Genomic DNA, 20,696 nt, shown 5'->3' on the forward strand with positions numbered 1-20,696 from the left:
TTGATAGTTTGAATATTTAAAATACATTTCACATGAAGATTAAAGCATCGTAATTTTTTTTTGGGGGGGGGGGAACTAAATACAGATCATATTTGTTGCCGTCATGCCAGCTACTAGTTGGGTTGAATTGTCTTGTAATTACAAGTTATATTTTTGTATGGACCTTTTTCTACAAAACAATTTTAAAAATAAACAGACCAAACATGTTACCATTTGATTCGTTAAAAGCATATCTCTCTTCCTTCCATACAACAATCCTTTCTCATTTTCCCTTCTTTTAGCAACTTCTAATGAAAATGGTTTTTTTATATATATAATTCAATTTGCTTTTTCTCCTTCCCAAATTTGTGAGAAAATTTTCTCTGAATTCAGGCATTGATTGTGTTCTTGTCAGGCATAAACAACAAGCCCCACACAAATACAATTCAAGTTAATTACTTTACGATGTTCTGCCTGTAATATAGGAATATTAGAGTTGCCTGTAATATAGAAATATTCGCACTGAAGGTAATGACTGACCTATATTATATTATCCAGCTCATTTCTAGTCCTTCTATGTTAAGGGATAGAACTCAGTTTCCCTATTTCTAGCCTAGAGACTTTACCACTGGATGAAACTGGATCCCTATATGCCATAATATGATTTTTTTTAAATGTATTTTTCCAGTTTAAAGTCTTACATAGTTTTTGAAGATAATTGAAAAAGTGACTGGACCTAGATTACTTGGACTGGAAGAGAGGAAAATTAATGAAAATACGTTGTTGTGAAAATGTGAAACAAACTGTAGAGAAAGAAAAGCATGATCTGAATGACTACATTAAGAAAAGCCAGGAATCCTTAATGAAGGAAATTAATCAAGGAAAACTGTTAAAAACAAGAAATGTTAAATTAAAGAAAGCGAAGATAGTACTAATAGTGATTGGTGTCTTGGGTGCAATTCCAAAATATCTGGAGCACCACTTGAAACCCTTCGGCATTGATAAGATCATCATCAATCAATTGCAAAAGCCAGCTTTAACTTGGAAAAGTTTACATACTGCAACAACACTATTAGTAGCATCAAACAACAACATCTCCCTATCCAAGGTCCGTGGGATAAACTCAATAGGTGATTGAAATGTCAAATCTAGTCTAAAAATCTGGCTGACTGTATAACCAACCATAATAATAATTACATGACTGTTATTGTAGGACCTATAATGAGAGTATTACTTATACAGGTAGTTCTCGACATATAACTCTTTGTTTAATGATGGTTCAAAGTTATGATGGCCTCAGAAAAAGTGACCAACCTCCTTTGCAACCATGTGACTGAAGTTCTGTTTCTTATGACAGTTGCAGTATCTTGCAGTCATTTGTTTGTGATTTGCAATCTTCCCATACAGCATCTGATAAGCAAAGTGAATTGGAGATACAATGATTTTGTGAGTTGCCTTTAACACTGCTTTAAAAATTATTGCAAAGTTGACTCTGGTCCTCTGATGACTCATTGAACAACCACATTGCTTAGCAATCAAAATTCCAGTTCTAACTGTAGTCATAAGTTAAGGACTATCTGTAATGCCTTCAAAAATATTATCTGTGTCATTTCTTTTGAATTGCCAATGTAAATAAAACTATAACTCTGAACAAGCATTCCAGTTAGTGTCAAATTCTGCCTTAAATTATATTCTGTTGACTCCTTCATAAAAAAGAAACAAAAGAATGCAAAAAAGTATATTTCAAGAATGTCTGAAATAACATAATTTGTTCAGTTAATGTATTTCATAGAGTTGACTATGAAGTGAGTCTTAGGTTAAGCAGAAGAGGTATTATACTTAGAATTTGAAGTCCCTCTTTTGCAGTGCATTCCTGATATTTATTTGTTTATTCAAGGTATTCAGCAATATTTATTGCCTTACATATTCAGATTCCTAGCATGGTTATCTGAGAAACTCATATATCTTAAAGCAAATATTTCCAAGAATGACTTTTGTCTTCCAAGCCTTGTTCTTAAATGTACCCAATTGCCTCCTCTTTCCCCTCCCCGTTCAAATCAACCAAGTTTTGATCTATTGGTTTCATTAGGGATTGGACTAGCCTATTTCCTGAACCTGACATCATGAACTGAGAGAGAATGATTGACAAACTCAACCAGCTGGCTTTAATGCTGAATTAGAATTCATAGTTTTCTGGTGTCTAGTCTGGTTCCTTACCCCTGGGCCAGGCTGCCTTTCAAAGACTCCTGGTGTTTGGATGTTATTATTTTCTGAATCTATACAGATAAAATTGAGAGATATAAATTGCTGCTTGCTTGCTGACTAATACTACCCAGGAGGCTCCGAGTCTAGTTTGCTCAAGATAACTGGGAAATCCTGCCTACACTGCTTTACAGTTTTGAGGGATATTTCCCCATTTTGCTCCACAATTTTAAAATATCAAGATATAATGTAGCTTTTAAAAACATTTTAAAGTCGCCAAACTTATCATAATTCATTAATAGTTGTATGCAAACAGAATCACTGGGAATAAATTAATTTAGATGATAGTGATATGATACGCAAATTGAAGAGGAATCCCAAAGCTAATTTACTTTCAATAAACGTACAGTTCCACAAATAATGTCAACACATTTGAAAGTTGGCTTGCATAATATTTTTTCTTGGTTAATTATTCCTTGCTTCTTTTGCAATAAAAATATGAACAAGTTATTTAAAATGCATTTGAAGTGTTTCATTTTATACAATTGCTCTTTTCAGTTTAATATATACAGCAAATGAATATGCACCAAGTTTTGTCTGTGTTTGCATGCATATAATATATATGAATAAAATATAGGATGGGCATATTGGGATGTTGTGTTGAAATAATATTATGTGATATAGCGATACTTATTGCTTCAGTGCTTTAAAAGCAATGGCAGTAGCAATAGCTCTTATATACCGGCGCTTTACAGCCGTCTCTAAGCAGTTCCATATTTAAGAGGCAGTTGTGTAGCTGGGTATCAACCAGGTCTGATCTGCTGCTAGCAATTTTTATATGAATTTAAGTTCCTACATTCAAAAACTAATTGAATTTATTTTTAGTTCAGGAATTTTATGGGCAGAGTTTAAAAAACCTAGCCTGTCTTGGTTTATCTGAATAAACACAAATGATGTAGATTATACATAGTTATGCGGATACAGTACTCAGAATAGTTGATAAATATATTATAACTGCAGTTAGTTTCATAATGGATTGTAACCCTTGGAACTAAACTAAAATCAATAATCTACTTGACTTTTTAGTAGTAGTAGAAACTAAATTACAATGTTTTCATTGAGCAAAAACCTTTTGCTGTATAATTGAGAACAATATTAAGCATATATCATCTTCTCTTCTGTTGTTGATATTTTCCTCTTTCCATCTCAGATTGATGTAATAATTCTTTATTTTGTTTTTCACAGTTTGATAAACCAACAGAATGTATAGTTTACTGCCTTTTTCAAGGAATTTTGCTTAGAAAAAAATTACCTTGTTGTAAGTTTTATGTACTTACTTCCACTGGATTGAATTGGTTACAATTATTTTGATCTTTTGTTCTAAGCCTCAAAGTAGGTTCAGTTACTTCAAGTCATTTATCAAAAATGTCCTTTTGTTCGTGTATGACTTTGTTTCTATTAGATGCCAGAGATAAACAGTCCTCTCATAAATACTTTATTAGAATATCATAAAGTATATAAAAAGATGTCTGGAGTTAAAGTGGTTTGGAAAAAACACTTTAATTGACCCTTGAATTTAACATCTTCTTATAACAATAGGTAATTCAGCTTATATCTTTTGGTCTAAAGGTTCCTTTTTCAATCTTACAAATATTGGATTATGGTATGTATAAATGAGAATTATAACATACACATCTATAAATTGAATTAATAATGAGGACATATAATTTCTACAGGAGCTCAAAATATCCTTGCATATCAAAGCTCCTTAAATTGACATATAAAGAAATGTTCAGTGTCCTTTCTTACCAATTCCATTTGCTAGTAGTAAGGTCGCTACTTTTGCTGTACTCTCTCTTAAAATCAGATAATTTTATAAATTCCAAACTCTAACATTGATTTTAATTCAACTTAATTTATTTTTATATTGCACTTCTTTTTATACATATTGCATTGTTATTTCTATTTTTATTTTTTCAGTCATGCTTATGACTCCAGTCACAGTAATAAATTACTTGGCAAAATGTATTTATTTATTTTACATATGTATATCTTTAAATGTTCTAGTGGTTTGAAAACATACAATTAACACATCTATAAAGTTTAAATGAAAAATAGGACAAAATTAAAATATTAGCATTAAAAAGCCTGAACAATTATTTCTGAGCCTCTCCTAAGGCATAATAAAGTTGGGATTTGTTTAAACTGCAATGCAATTTTTTTCCCATTATCAAAAAATGAGAATTATCAAATGTCCACTGTGGATTACATGGATAACTGAAGAGCAATAGATGGACTTTATGGGTTTGAGCAGCCTCATAAGCAGCTTAAGTGTAAGGTGGACAGGCCTTTCTTAACTTGGGAGGAAACCAGTATGTCCTGAATTGTTTCATCAAAGAATCGTCGCCAATCAGTATTACAGCATGGTATGGGGCTAGCTGCTTTTCTTGACTGATTTAGGACCACCATAAGAGTATATTACAGCATCAAAACCTGAGTTATGAGGCCAGAATGTATCATTTGAAACAGATACCCATAAATGTTAGACTATACAGCATCCATACTGGTTCCTAGAAAGTTCTTAGGCTTGTTTCTTAGAGGATGTCTATTTAAAGATTGAAGAATCCAATCTAGGTTATTTACATTTTATAAAAATAAAAAATGCAAAAAAGATAGAAATCTTTTAGGGAACATTCCATTCAATGTTTAAATATATTAAACTATAATACAAGTTTTCCCCTCTTAAACCAGTAATTCTGAAAACATTTTCAGTCATACGTGTAAAATATTGCAGATTGCTCCACTGGTGGGCAAACTTTCACCTTTAATCTGCTTTATAGATTTTTTTTGTTGTTTTGCCAATTATCACTGTGTGCAAGAAGTTTTGAACTTTTATGTCTCTTAAATGTATGTTCTTAGGATAATAGGCTCCAAGAATAGACTAGTCTTTTTCTTTTCCCATACATGATTACCATGGAGAAATTGAAAACAACTTGCTATAAAGTACCTATATTTAGGCTGCCATACACTTTGACAGCCATTTCTTTTCAAAGATTTCCATTTTCCCCAGGTTTTTTTTAATACAAGTTGTTTCATTTGAAACATAGAAAGTTGGTAACAAATAATACATAGATATCACCAAAGCTGCCTGAATATTTCAAGATGTATACTGCAACTTTTTACAGTGCTGAATATAGATATCAAAATTATTTCCTTGTCTTAAGTAGACTGTCTAAAATTGAATAAAAGTTAATGGAACACACTAACGACAGAAATAGAGAAGATTAACTTTGCAGAATGATTGTGAAAATTTGTGAAAACTTGAGATACAATTATTCTATTTAGATTTTTATAGTTTGGAACGTTAACCTTAAAAGTGTTTCTCTTCCCTTGCATACAGGCAAGGCACCTCCAATAACGCAAATAAATATTTTTGCCTTTTTGATTTTTTGTTACGGAATACTTTATATTTTTTATAGTCATAAATAAGACAAAGATAAAATATTAATACATTTTTCTCTCATTTTTTCTATAGGCAAAACCTGTTGCATTTGCAGTACGAACAAATGTCAGCTATAGTGCAGCCCATGATGATGATGTCCCTGTTCCAGGCATGGCGATCTCATTTGAAGCTAAAGATTTCCTACATGTTAAAGAAGTAAAATAGTTTACATTATTAATTATTGGAATACTCTTCTGACACTACTCTTAATTAAGCTTGTTGTTTTATTTATCTTAGATATAAAAAAGAAAATTATTATGTGTGACAGAAATAATAGAGCAATTTGCACAGTTGTTTGGCAGGAGATCCACTGCTCATGCATAACATCTAGTAGGTGCAATTCTCATCAAATCCTTTCAGTTATTTTGATTGACATAGTGGTATCCAGAAAATCAATAAGGTTGCCAGAGACCAAACAAGGTAAGAAAGTGGATTATATGCTTTCATAGAGGACCATTTAAAGCCAAGCAGTCCTTAGAGTGAGGTGAGTATAAGGAAACATGAAGATGAAAGATTTTATTTAGAGTATTAAGGTTGTTGCCAACCAGTGGTAGGATTCAGCCAATTCACACCTATTCAGGAGAACCAGTTATTAACTTTCTAAGCAGTTTGGAGAACTGTTGGAAGTTGGAAGAAATCTTATTTTCTTTCCCCCCTCCCACTTTACAGGACTAATGCTGTAAGGAAGGCAGGAAGGAAACATTCTGGTGTCGTTTATAGCCTAATATTTATTGCCCTGCTCACAGAAACTTCCTCTCCGGTTAATCCTTATTACATTGTAACAGCTAAGGCGAAGCGCCAATAATGTGAATGATGTTGAGTTGGCCACACCCACGCAGTCACATGACTGTCGAGGCCCGCCTACCCAGCTGGTCATTAGGGCAGAGAACCGGTTGTTAAATTATTTGAATCGTACCACTGTTGCCAATTGTTTTACTGTGTTGGGCATGCAGTGCTACTTGAGATTTAAGGACATGGGTGGTAGTTTAAGGGGAGAAAGTAAGGTTGTTATAGCCCACATTTATGCTTTTCTCTGTAATTTTTGAACTTTAAATAGTGTGTTACCACTTTTTATTTCTGAAAAATCTATCTTAAACCAAAGGGAAAAGTTCTACCTTTAAGTCTCAATTCTCAGTCCAGTGAAACAGAGTAAGATATAATGACACAGTGATGGAAGCCATTCTGATCATTGCTGTTGCGTCAACAACTTGATGAAGGCATATTTAATTCCTGTTCGATAAACATGCAGCTTCTGTTTCAAAATGTTGTTTTATTTATTTATCCCTATATTCCCTATATTCCTGAAAATGAGATAAAAATAAGGATGTCCAACAAAAAGCTTTTTTTCTGTACATACATTAAACAATTGGCAATCCAGAGGGAAAAAGTCCCAAAGAGAATAATTTACCTTTTAGACTGTCCACTAATCTGTTCTACCTATTCATGAGGGTGAAATATTATTCATAAAAGGACCGTGACTCTAGTGACACATAAATTAGCTGACGAGTATTAGAATGAGAAATGTCACCCTTCTTACTTTATCTTAAAAAGATTCTTGGTACAATGAAAAAAAATATGTAGTATGTTTTCCCACAAAAATAGAAGGGCAAATAGAATAATTTACATTTGAGAACATGCTACCCTATCAATTTGTTCGCTGTAGGTAGAGATATCTTCTGAAAGAAGATTAGACCTTAACATGAACACTAACAATTTCAAAGGAAATATTCACAGAAAAAAGAAATACAGTGGTATAATCATTATGTATAAAGGTATGAATTCTGCTAATTGAAAGGGCCAGAGTGTCTAGTTCAAGGGCAGTGGTCAAAACCTGACACTGTTTCACACAAAGATGGGGACTTAAGTGAATGAAGGAAAGATTTGGGGACTAGAATCTATTAGAGTTGTGAATTTAATTATGAGATTTTTCTTAAAAGAATGTCTTGGAGGGCAGAAACACAAAGTTTTCAAAAACTGTTACATGAGTAGTCAAATTCTTGAATATGAGGTGGGTTTCCATTGTGATTTTTTTTTCTGTGAGTTAGAATATAGTCTAGAGAAGCAGCCAAAGCAGGACCTTCCTTGAATATTCTATTCCAAGAGCAATTCCTAAGCATGAAGCAACTAAGTAGCACAAATCTATGTAGGCAATAGGGCTTTACAATGCTTCAAATTCAATTCAAAATATAGACACATGCTCAGAAATAATCATTTTGGCCATATACTACTTTATCAATACTCATTCTAGCACAAATGTTTAAAATGTTGATTAATTATAATATCTACTGTATACTGGGATTTAATTTATTTAAGTAGAGGGGTTTTTTCAATAAAGTAAGCTTCCATCTTCCTTAACCTTTTTCAACTCTAATACATGATTAAGCTAAGTAGTCAGAGGAGGATATATTTAATGCCAATATGATAATATGCCAATGTCATAATGCCCTTACATAAATCATTGGTGTAACCCCATCTGGAATATTACATGTAGTTTTGGTATATAAAAACTGGTATATTTCAAAAAGTATATAGGGGAATTAGAGACTGGTCAAAGAAAGACAATTAAGATGCTTAAAGGTCTGGAGCAGCTTTTCTATGAGGAAAGGCTGTAATATTTGGAGATTGTCAATGTGAAAATGATAGTGGAAATGATAGAGATATATAACATCATAGCATAGATAAAGTGGACAAGGAGAAGCTATTTTCTCTATCTTAAATTACTGGAACCAGAGGTTACCTGATAAGATTGTATTGAAGAATCATGGCGATAAAAGGATTTTTTTTTTTACCCAATACCTTGGAATTGTCTGTCAGTTTTGTTAACTTCAAAAGCTTTGTTTCAGAAGTGAAAACTGTAAATATCATTGTGAAATCCTGAACAATATATATTCTTTCTTCTGATGTGAAGTTTAGGAATGTACAATAACAACAAAAGTTGTATTTGAAGATAAAGCCTTAAACCCTTTAAGTGTTGGGGTATTTTTCCTACTTGTTTCTCTGATCTCTTTTTTTTAAATAAATTTTTTATTTTCAGACAAATGCAAACACACAACACATATAACATAAAACCCTCTTCAATTACACACAGTGTATTGATTGGTTACAAAGTCTTTCTGTGTCCTTTCAGTGGTCCTCACTTGATTGTCACATATTGACAATCAAGATATCTTTGTATACATTGTTATTATGCTTCCTCTTATTCTAATTCATTCAATCATTTTAGCATTGATAACATTCTCTAATAGTTTCCAATTCCATGTTTTTTCCCATTATTAGTATCATCAATCTAATATACATGTATACAAATTGTAATACTTATTAAACATCCATTAAGTCCAGCTATTATTACATCCTTTCAACATAAGGCATATTAAATTTAAAGTAAATTTATATTATAACATTTTATTACATTATACTGAAATCATCCAATGATATTATGTCTTTCTAATCTATTCTATATAAAATTGTTTATCTTTAATAAAAAGGCTTTTCAACATCATCTCCATAATCCTCACTTACAGTTTGTATAAGATTTCATATTATCAATCTAGTATATATAAATGCTATGTTATCATTATTAATCATTTATTTGACAATAGCTATTATGTTGTACATTACACTCAAAATGCAACTATGTTTAACTAAATTTATTGTGACATTCTATTATTTTAGCATTGATAATATTATCTAATAATTTTCAATTCCATGTATTTTCCCCATTATTAGTATCATTAATCTGATATACTTGTATACAAATTGATATAATTATTAAACATCCATTAAGCCTAGCTATTATTACATTCTTTCAACTTAAAGTATATTAAATTCAAAGTAAATTTATATTATGACATTTTATTACATCACCCCTGAAATCATCCAATGATATTATATCTTTATATTCTATTCTATATAAAATTATTTAACTTTTATAAAAAAGGCTTTTCAATATCATCTCCATATCCTCATTTACAGTATTGTATAAAATTTCATATTATCAATCCAGTATATATAAATGCTTTGTTATCATTATTAATCATTTATTTGACGAGAGCTATTATTACATTGTACCAAGCACTCAAAATATAATTACATTTAACTAAAGTTTATTGTGACATTTCATTTCATCATCCTGTATCTTTCCAGAGATAGTGTAGTCCAATATCTCTTGCCATTTGTAAAGTCTGTATTCTAAATGTTTTCTTGATAAGTTTTATGTGGACTTTTCTTAAGAACTTGTTGTTCATTGTAAGAATTTGAAACCCTTTATCTGCTCTGTTTATCAGCTTCACTTTTGTTATCATTAGTGCTTTTGCCAAGATTATTCTCATTATTTCTGCCAAATTTTCTCTCCTTTCTTCATCTATTTTCTGACATCCGAAATGAAGATCCGGTTCATCAATTTCTCCTTTCTGTATTTCACACCTGTCATTTCCTCCACTCTCAGTTTGCTGTCAGTCCCAACAATTTTCTTAACACTTTCATATGCCTCTGTTATTTTTTCAGCTCTGTCCTCAAACTTCATCTCTGTCCCCATACTTTTTGTATTTTGATCTATAACTTCAAATTTCTTTTCAATTCTCTATAATTATTAAAACTTTTTGAATTTCTAAGAAATTAGTGCCTTTTCTTCTTCACGTTGTGCCATTTACCAGGTTATAAACACTGCCAAAACATCTGGTACTTTTTAGGTCAAACAAATTCAGTGGAGTTTTTTAAATCAAAGCTTTCTCTTTCTTTCAAAGGAACACCTATATCAAAACGTTTTTCACTGTGCCTTTCAGTAAACAAAACTTATAGCTTTATCAGATATTGCCAAGCCTCTAGCCACTAGATGGCAGTGTTACCTTTTTCCCATCTGTTTCTGCCTCTCTGTCTGAGAGAGAGGGAGGGAGGGAGAGAGATCTGTAAAAATTATGTTGTGTCCCAGCCTTAAGAGAGAAGAAGCTTTTAATCCACGAATACAAAAAATGGAGAATGTATAGAGAAAAAGGAAGAAAAGAGACCAGTCCAGTTTAAAAGTAAGAGGCATTTGTAAAGAGTCCATCCATAGAAAACAAATAAAGTTAAAGTAGAAAAAATAACACGATCGTCTTAAACCAGAGTTGATTCGCCACTTTTTTTCTTCTGTCTTCAATTTTATTTTAAATTCCAATTCTTTTGGGTTTTCCCTTCTCTAATAATAATAAAAAAATCTCATCAGTTCAACACCATTCCTGCACAGCTTCTGTTTCAGAGGCTTGTCGCAACCTTTGGCAACCATTTTGGTTGCTTCTCTTGTAGCTGGCAAAAAGAGCTTTCTCCTGAATAAATCAGGGACTTTACGATGCCCCTGAGATCAGCAGGACATGCTCTTCTCTATCACTGTTCCTTCAGAACAGTTTAGGTCCAAAAGGACCGTCCAGAAACAGATATCGACAGCAATCCTGGAGACCCAAGATTGCATGTCATGTCATTGTGATGTCAAGCCCCGCCCCTCCCTGATCTCGTTTTTCATTGCATTAAAATTACAAATTGGCCAAATTCTGAAAAAAGCAACAGAGAAGGCATTATTAAGATTTAAAAAGTGCAAGTAGCTAACAGGTTTTTTTTCCTATTTCTTAATCATTAAGCTCTGTTATTGTACAAATTTGCACTAAATTTGCATTTCAAATTTAAGTTCTGCATAGCTACTTTAAATTTATTAAGACAATATGCACCCTCTCTCTCTCTCTCTCTCTCTCTCTCTCTCTCTTTCACACACACACACACAAGTGTGTGTGTGTGTGTGTGTGTGTGTGTGTGTGTGTGTATGACGTATATATGTATAAAATATACAAAATATACAAATAGGTCATACAACTACAGGGGGGGGAGGCGGTGAATGAGGAAAGAATGAAAACTAGTCCTTTCCTAAAGCTGAAGCTATTTGTGTATTATGGAGAATAATGTTATGCTCCTTGCATATAAAAATGCAATTTTTTGATTATAAAAATATAGTTCATCTCTTTTATCATTGCCACCTAATAAATTGATAGCAATACATGAGCAAGGAAATAGTTTGAAAAAGACTTTGTTTTTTTGGTGCTCTACTATTTCAGAGTATTGTTAAAATATAACACTTTTTGCTAAATTATAATCTACTGAACGTTGGTGCTTTCTGAAATAGGGGTCTTAGGCAGCATTACAAATCAGAAAACATTTAAGTAGCAGTTTTTTTATGATGAAAATTTTAAAAACTATTTGGAAAATAATGGAAGGAGCCAAATAGCCGTAATCCCTTGCATTTGAAATAATTTTATAAAGATCTAGACCGCTGTTCTTCAGCCTAAGTAATTTTAAGCTGTGTGGATTTCAATTCCTAGAATTTTACAGCAACTGGGCTTTCCATGTACAAATCTATTAGTGGCATTCACCGTTTTGTATTTCATGGAGAAATTTACTTCAAAAGTTTGAAAATATGTTGGTTGTACAATTGCTGATATACAGTTTAATTTATATATGTAAATAAGGCTATATTCTGTGAACATTTAATTATGAAGTAAATAGTGAATTTTCTGCATATATTGATTTTGCTTGATAAAATACATGGATACTGAAAAATATAAACAAAATAATTCTGACATTCTTTCTTTCAGAAATTTAACAATGACTGGTGGATAGGACGATTGGTAAAAGAAGGCTGTGAAATAGGATTTATACCAAGTCCGGTGAAATTAGAAAACATGAGAATGCAGCATGAACAAAAAGCTAAGCAAGGAAAATTTTACTCTAGGTAATTTAAAGTGACTGAATTTATCTGCGATCAGCTATCAAGTAATATAACAAAAAACATTATTTCTTTAATTGAAAGGAGAAAAGTAAAAAATCTAAGAAAGTTTATTTCTATTTACCTATTGCCCACCTTAGAAAAAATATTCACTATAGGAATGTGCATATCTTCTCTTGATCATACATATCTTGCCCCCCAAAAGTTCATTTTGATCTTTTTAATCCTTTAATCCTAGGAAAGGTTTTGTGTGCCTTTATGCAGCTATAGTTTGCTGATGTTCACATGCCATTTTTTACTTGGGTTAAAAATTGAAAACATTATGACATCATTGAATTATTGATTTCACAGGCCCATGAAACGGCTATAAGAACATGCAAGACTACTTCTCTTTTCTCTTGAAAACTACCTCTGTCCCAGAAATATGACTGAGTTAACAAAATTTGGCATGAGTCTGAAGTTGGTTTACTGTTTTATAACACAGAATCAGAAAGCTTGATTGACCAGAATTCCTTCCTTAAGTTTTATTGTGAAACAATGAAGCTGTTGACAGGAAAAAGATAATTTCTCCTGTGTGCTGCTTGGGGAATCCAAGCATGGGTTAACTTTGTCCATTAGCCTTGAGACTGAGTTATGTAAATTGGTGACTACGCCTCCTCAGACCGGATGGGCTCAGTTTTTTAACTCAGTCCAGCCGAAGAGACGTATACCAATTCTTCTCCAAACTAATGAGACAAATTTATACTGTAATTGGGACTTTTTGCTTGGATTTCTGGCGTTATGTGATGTTTGTGCGTGGCAAAGGGAGAGGCGGCAGTTCGCTGCCTGCCCAGTCCTTTGGCAGCTCGCTGATTCAATCAGGTATTTGGGAGCCTTTCTATCGCTGCTGGCTCAGTTTGCCTGAGGGCTGTTGGAGCCGTTACTAGCAGCAGGCGGCTGTTGCACTATTTGTGACTTGGGGGGCTCGTAATCGCAGTGCGCTGCTTGCAGCTAGCGCTGTCGTTATTGCTGGGAGCCCGCGACCTCAGGAGCTGGCACAGCACCCGCCGTTCGCGGCGTGGCTTTCCATGCCGCCGAGCAGATCCACCTGCCGTTCGTGGCGCAGTCCTCGAGCCTCCGCTGTCTGTTTGGCCCTGTTTAAAGCGTGCGGTGGCCGTCGCCGGAGCGATTGCTAACATGAAACGAGGGCGGCATTTTCTCGTTGCTGCCTGTTGGTTCCTTTTTTTGAATTTGGCGCCAGTTTTGTTGCGGTCGCCATATGGGGCTGCTTTTCGCGCAGGTGCTGTGAGATTCGGGCGTTGCCTTTGTTTGCACTCAGGCTTGCTGATTCACCGGCCCTCCCACTTCCCTCACTTTGGCTTTATTTGCCTTGGAGAGAAGTTTCATTCTCCGCTGCTCTTGCTGACCACACGGTTTGCCTCTTCCTGCAAACAAACACTGTGCTTTTGTACTCTTTGAGTCTTTTAGCTTCTAATCATTGCAATGGCTGATCACTCTTCTCTGGGAGGTACAGTTGAGTCCTCTACTGACAACCAGGGTACGGCCCAAGCGGGGGTTAGTTCAAGGCCTGGCAGGGCCACTTCTAGAACCACCAGCCAGCGGTCCAGGGAAGCCTCCGGGACTCCGGATAAAGGCCACAAAAAGAAAGACAAAACCAAATCAGCTTCCAAGGCCTCTGGGGAGGGTAGGATTTCTCCATCTCCCTTAGTGCCTCAACACATATCGCCAGCCCCACAGCCACCAGGGCGCTACCGGTTATTTCTGAATCTGGGGCGGGGGGGTAGGGATCCAGCTCCCTCCCATTTTGCCCGAGGCCCAGGCTGTTCCGGCCTATCTTATGCCTCGTGCTGGGCCTTCTGCTACATTCACCCCCCACTGCGGCAGGCCTAAGGCCTATGGAAGGTTATGACCAGGGCCTATCCCCGGATCTTTACCAGATGATATCTGCAGCCATTTCCAGAGGGGTAGATGCTGAACTTCTTCGAAGGCACCAGGCCCCAGTGGTAGTTGGTACTCATGGTGGGCCTTCTCTCCCAGCTCCCCAGGTGGACCTTCCTGATCTGCAAGCTGGGCTCTCTTCTTCTCCTCCTCCCTCTACTTATAGTGAGGATTCAGCCCTGGTGGAGGAAGGGGAGCTAATAGATAGGGAGTTCTCGGATGATGAGGGCATGATCTTTGATCAGCCAAATTCCTCTAGCCTGTTTAAACCTACGCTGTTCAACTCCTTATTGTTTAAAGCTAAGGCCACTACCCATATGGGAGAGGTAGCTCCCAAGGACAGTTTGGCTGTAGGCCTAGACACTACTGAACGCCTCTTTGCTGAACCTGTTTCATTGCAGGAGGTAATTCCTTCTCCCAAATTATTCATGGATCTCATTCAGAAGCAATGGGATCAACCAACCGCTGTTAATCCGCCCAGCAATGGGGACAGGAAGTTGTATACTTCCACCCCTGATTTGGAGAACATTTTGCAGTTCCCTACTGTGGACCCGCCAGTAGCAGCCCTGGCTTCCCCTACCCTGATTCCTTCTGAGATTTCCGAGGGGCTGAAAGCAGAGGATCGTAAGGCTGAGATAGTTATTTGTAAGACTCACCAGGCTGCGGCCTGGGCCTTACGTGCTGCTACTGCGGCATCATTCTTTAACAGAACATCTGTGCTCTGGTTTAAGCAGTTGCAGGAGAGGCTGGCCCCTGATGAGGTGCGCCTTTACCAGGATGTCACTAAGATCATGGCTGCCTTAGAGTTTTCAGCGGGTGCCACACTTAATGCTGCCAAATTTGCTTCACGTGCCGTGGTGTCCAATGTGGCGCCTCGGCGCCTCCTGTGGCTCCGTCACTGGCAGGCTAACATTAAGTCTAAATGGCGCCTGGCATCCACACCCTTCAAGGGTGGGGCCTTGTTTGGGTCTGTTCTTGACCCCATCCTTATAGAGACCAGGGACAAATGCAAGGTTCTTCCCTGCTCCGGGGGGCGCAATACCAATAGACGCCAGTCCTTTCGGGGTAGCTACTCCGGTTATTCAACGGCCCCTTTTGTTCCCCATTACAACAGGGGTTTTCACCAATCTTAGGACCACGGCCAGGATTGTGATGGGGCCACGGATAGGGGGCGCCAGCAGCACCAGTCGCAATCCCACAACAGGAGGTCCTTTCGTGGATCAGGGAACCGGTCCTTTCGGAGGTACCGGTGACTCACTAGGGGAGGAGCCAGTGGGCGGATGCCTACTGGCCTTTGCTCAGCAGTGGACGGAAACCACGTCCGACGCTTGGGCCCTCCAGGTGGTAAGGCTGGGCCTCACCTTGGAATTTCTCTCCATTCCCCCAAGAAGGTTCATCAGGTGCCCTGTACCCAGGTGCTCAGTAAAACGGCATCTCATGGAAGCCGAAATACAGCATCTCATCTCCATCAATGCGATACAACAGGTTCCCAAAGGGCAGGAAGGCCTGGAGTTTTACTCCATTCTATTTCTGGTACCCAGAAACTCAGGAGGATGGCAAGCCATTCTAGATCTAAAAAGACTCAATTGGTACATCAAGTATCAGAGGTTCAAGATGCAGTCGTTAAAGAGCATCTTGGCATCCATCTGCCAAGGGACATGATGACATCAGTCGACATCAAGGAGGCATACCTCCATGTGCCCATTCATCCGGCTCATCGGCGGTTTTCTGCGTTTCCAATTTGTGGGCCGTCATTTCCAGTACCGGGCCTTGCCTTTCGGTCTTTCTTCAGCGCCCCGCACCTTTACCAAGCTCCTGGCGGTAGTGGCAGCCTCCCTCCGCTCAATGCCGGTGAGAGTGAACTGTTACTTAGACGACATCTTGGTTCTGTCCCCGTCCCGAGGCCAGGCTCTATGGGACCTCCAAGTAACGATGGACTCCCTGCGGAGGCACGGGTTCGTGCTGAATCTTCCCAAGAGCCATCTGCAGCCGACTACATCGCTGCTTCACTTAGGGACCGTCATCAACTCCGCCACCTGCGAGGTTTTCCTGTCCCTAGAGAGGCGACAGAGCATCCAACGTCTGGCAGCTCAAGTTTCAGCCTTGCGACTTGTGCCCCTGGCCCTACTTTCTCAGCTGTTAGGGAAGATGATTTCTTGCATCGACATCGTTCCCTGGGCCAGGTTTCATGCACGACCACTCCAATGGTTCCTGCTCCCTTATCAGAGGTCTCATACCAGTCATTCTCAACTCAAGGTCCGTCTTCCTCCCAAGCCCCTCAGATCACTTCGATGGTGGGCGTCTTCCAAGGTTCTCAAAGGGTGCCCGTTCAAGGAACCGGAGCGCATCCAGGTGACGACGGACGCCAACCTGTTTGGATGGGGCGGCCATGCCCTGGATCGAGTGGCACAGGATCGTTGGTCGGACCGGGAGCTGTCCAACAGCATCAACTGGCTAGAGCTATGGGCCGTCCGACCGACTCTGTGAGAATTTCAGGACATTGTGACTCACAAACACGTACTGATCTTGACCGACAATGTGGCCTCCAAGGCACATGTCAACCACCAAGGGGGCAGGGATTCCAGAGCCCTCATGATGGAGGCAGAGAAATTGCATCATTGGGCAGAGTCCAGACTGTTGTCCCTTCGAGCGGAGCACATTTCGGGCAAATCCAACGTCCAGGCAGATTGGCTGAGCAGAGCCACAGTGAATCATGCGGAGTGGCAGTTACATCCCGACCTCTTTCAGCAGATTTCTCTCCGGTTCGGCCGTCCGGTAGTGGACTTGTTCGTGCAGCCTTACAATGCACAACTGCCCTGTTTCTTCTCCAGGTATGTGACTCCTGGAGCGGAGGGAGTAGATGCCTTGCATAGCCCGTGGCCGGCCGGCCTCCTTTATGCCTTTACGCCTCTTCCAGTGATCCCGGCAGTCATCCAGAAGATACTGTCAGAACGAGCGGAAGTCCTCTTGGTGGCTCCAATGTGGTCCCGGCGAACCTGGTATGCGGACCTGGTACACCTGTCGATCTCCCGTCCGTGGAGAATCCCGGACAATCAAATCCAGCTCCTTCAGGGGACCCTCATTCATCCGAACCCCCAGTTGCTACAATTAGCCATGTGGCACGTGAGCGGACTATTCTGACCAACCTTCATTATTCCAGCAAAGTCATCACCATGATTCAAGCGGCCCACCGGCCTTCTACCACTCGAATTTATGAAGCTACTTGGCAGGCTTTCTGCAGGTGGTGCCGCAGGACTGGGGCAGACCCCCTTCAAGATTCGGTGCCCCGGGTGTTGGACTTTCTGCAATCTGATCTTAACAAAGGTTTGGCACCCAATACGTTTCACAGGCAGGTCACGGCCCTTGCCACAATGATTGGGGGAGGTCAGGGATGTTCCTTGTCTCCGCATTCCCAAGTCAAGGCTTTCCTCAAAGGGGCGGCCAACATCCGGCCTCCGACCGTGCACCGCTACCCTACTTGGGATCTGTCGTTAGTGCTCAGGGCACTTATGGACTCTCCTTTCGAACCTATTACTTCCATCAGTCTTCGACTGCTGACCCTTAAGACGGTGTTCTTGGTGGCTATTACATCAGCCAGGTGGGTTTCCGAATTGGTGGCTCTTTCCGTTCGGGTGGATCTTTGTATATTCCGCCCCAACAGAGTCGTTCTCCGCTTGGACCCAGCCTTTCTACCGAAGATCAACACGCTGTTCCACAAGGCTCAGGAGCTCGTCCTTCCGGACTATTGCCCCAACCCTTCTCATCCGCAGGAGCGCCAATGGCATCACCTGGATGTTCGCAGGATTCTTCGACGCTACGTGAAACATACAGCGTCGTTCAGACGGTCTGAAGCGCTTTTTGTTTCCTTCCAACCATCTTCCATGGGACAGAAAGTTTCTTCTCACATGATAGGGCGATGGTTGAAGGCGTGCATCGCTCTTGCTTATGACAGTCAATCCCAACAGGTTCCCAGACGCATCACCCCTCACTCTACCAGGAGCGCGGCTACCACGGCAGCCTGGGCCACGCAAGCTTCAGTGGAAGAAACCTGTAGGGCAGCTACCTGGTCTACACCATCTCCATTTATCAGACATTGCAAGGTTGATGTGTATGCCTCGGCTGTGGCTTCCTTTGGGCGGCGTGTGTTGCAACAGGTGCTCCCCCCTGCGGGATTCTCCAAGCAGCACACAGGAGAACGACCGTTGACTTACCTGAACGGTCCTTCTATGTGTGCTGCGAGGGGAATCCAAACCCGCCCGCAGCTTCGGCTGGCCAGGGTGGTCATGACTTGAACTTGTATGTCCTCATTGACGTGTCACCGGACTATGACGGACGTTATTTACTTGTGCCTTATGTTCTTTCTGACATTGTTTGTATATTCTTTGGGGCCATGGGCTTTATTGCTACTGTTATTGTTATCGCTATTGTTCTTGTTATACATCATTAAACAGCTGACTTCATACAAAACTGAGCCCATCCAGTCTGAGGAGGCGTGGTCACCAATTTACATAACTCAGTCTCAAGGCTAATGTACAAAGTTAACCCATGCTTGGATTCCCCTCGCAGTACACATAGAAGGACCGTTCAGGTAAGTCAACGGTCGATTTCATTCAATATGAAACTACAGGTGTCAATTAGAACTTGCTTCTCATTATCAGAAGTTCAGCCCTAATGTTAACAGAGGAAGTCAGCCATATTATTTCAACTAGCTAATCATTTCTTTAAGAGTGAAAAATCATATGAAAAGCATCATTTCCTTATTTTCCCTTTATCATTTTTGAGTGCTCACTCTTTCTTTAGCTTTAGCAATTTCAGAATAGACAGTGCACTAATTTTATTGTTATTAAAATACAAAATTACTTAGGTCAGGGACTAAAGGATATTCTGATATGTAATTAAATAATCCCACTGCCTGCCATTTATTACATTGAACTAATTAATTTTGATAGTATTCAGAGTTTTTATTCTCCATTTTTCTATCAGTGGTGTTTATTGACATTTTAATGTCTTAAATAATATGCTTCTAGCTAAAAGAAATCATGACTTTAACCAAATACTTTTGTTATTATTGTAGAATTCAAATGATCTTGAATTTACACTAGGTAAATTAGAAGGAAGCAGACAGTAGAATATTTCTAAACGTGTAAAATAAAATTAAGACTTGTTCTCTCATTTTCTGAGCATAAATATCTATATGTATCATAGAGCCCTTGGTGTTTTCTGAGTGTGGTTGTTTTTTTGTAGAAATTTCATTACCGAACTAGGTAACATCATCAGTGCTAACAAGGATTCAACAGTTACAAATATTCTGTGCTATCTGGATCTATATGTATCTTTGGCAAAACTTTTTTTTAAAGAATCCTTAATTTAAAAAAAAAAAATTAAAAACTAGATGTGTGTGATCAAGAGAAGATATGCACAATCCTATAGTGAAAATTCTGCCTAAGCTGGGGGATATGTAAAAAGAACCCTTAATTCTTTTCCTGAAGTTCTCTAAAATGTACTGGATATCTTTTAATATAGAAATCATATTTGTACAAAGTCCTTGTGGTTTTTTTAATGTTGATTTAATTCTACTGGAACCGTTAAATTTTTAACCAATAAAAAGGGTCCAATTTATTCAACAGAAAGTTTCTGACTTGTAAATAATAGGTATGGAGATAGGAAGACCGAGGATTCTTCCAGTGGCCCATTTTATTGTAGTCAATAAGTCTTTGTTGAAGCCTTTCCAGCAAAGTAAAATTATTGTCTCTCCTAGCCTGTTAATTCATTGTCTTCAAAGTTCCTAAGTTCTTAGTTCAGATATAGAAGCCCTATCTGACTTCACAAATCACCAGTAGAAAATACTAGTAATACAATCACTCATCGTATAAAGTTGTTGCATAAGTGACACCTGTGGAAAACGATTGTATCGAAAAAGAGCTATTTAAAAAATTGGAGAAAATCAGGCATTCGGTTTAACATTTAAAGATTATTTTTTTGTAAGATTCATAGCAATAAAAGTCTAGATTGTGATTTTGAATCTTGGAGCCATTTTAAATATACATTAGAGCACTTCATTATATAATTATTTGTACAGATAGATAAGCATTTTCCTTGTGGTTTACCATACTGGAATACTATAATACATATCATAATTCTATAACCATTCAGGGAGAAAACTATCACATTACGGCATCTCTTGGTGCTGATTCAAGCAAATTATGAGATAATCAAAAGACTATTTATTTGTTTACTCTAGTAAATCAGGAGGAAATTCATCATCTAGTTTGGGTGATGTAGTACCCAGTTCCAGAAAGTCTACACCTCCATCATCTGGTAAGGGGTCAT

General features: G+C 38.1%; 1 protein-coding gene across 5 annotated transcripts in view; it reads left to right on the forward strand.

Annotated features, from left to right (window-relative positions):
* Window positions 1–20,696, forward strand: part of CACNB2 (calcium voltage-gated channel auxiliary subunit beta 2) — a 179,782-nt gene that overhangs the window by 124,052 nt on the left and 35,034 nt on the right. For all 5 annotated transcript variants that reach the window (XM_014062528.2, XM_014062529.2, XM_014062526.2 and 2 more), the window contains 3 exons: window positions 5,717–5,839; window positions 12,298–12,434; window positions 20,608–20,684. In XM_014062528.2, the coding sequence (XP_013918003.2) occupies window positions 5,717–5,839; window positions 12,298–12,434; window positions 20,608–20,684 (337 nt within the window). The remainder of the gene's footprint in view (window positions 1–5,716; window positions 5,840–12,297; window positions 12,435–20,607; window positions 20,685–20,696) is intronic.

The sequence above is a fragment of the Thamnophis sirtalis genome, unplaced genomic scaffold (genome assembly GCF_051295495.1).
Source record: "Thamnophis sirtalis isolate CommonGarterSnake01/CBP01778 unplaced genomic scaffold, rThaSir2_p1.2 scaffold_4, whole genome shotgun sequence".
NCBI lineage: Eukaryota > Metazoa > Chordata > Lepidosauria > Squamata > Natricidae > Thamnophis > Thamnophis sirtalis.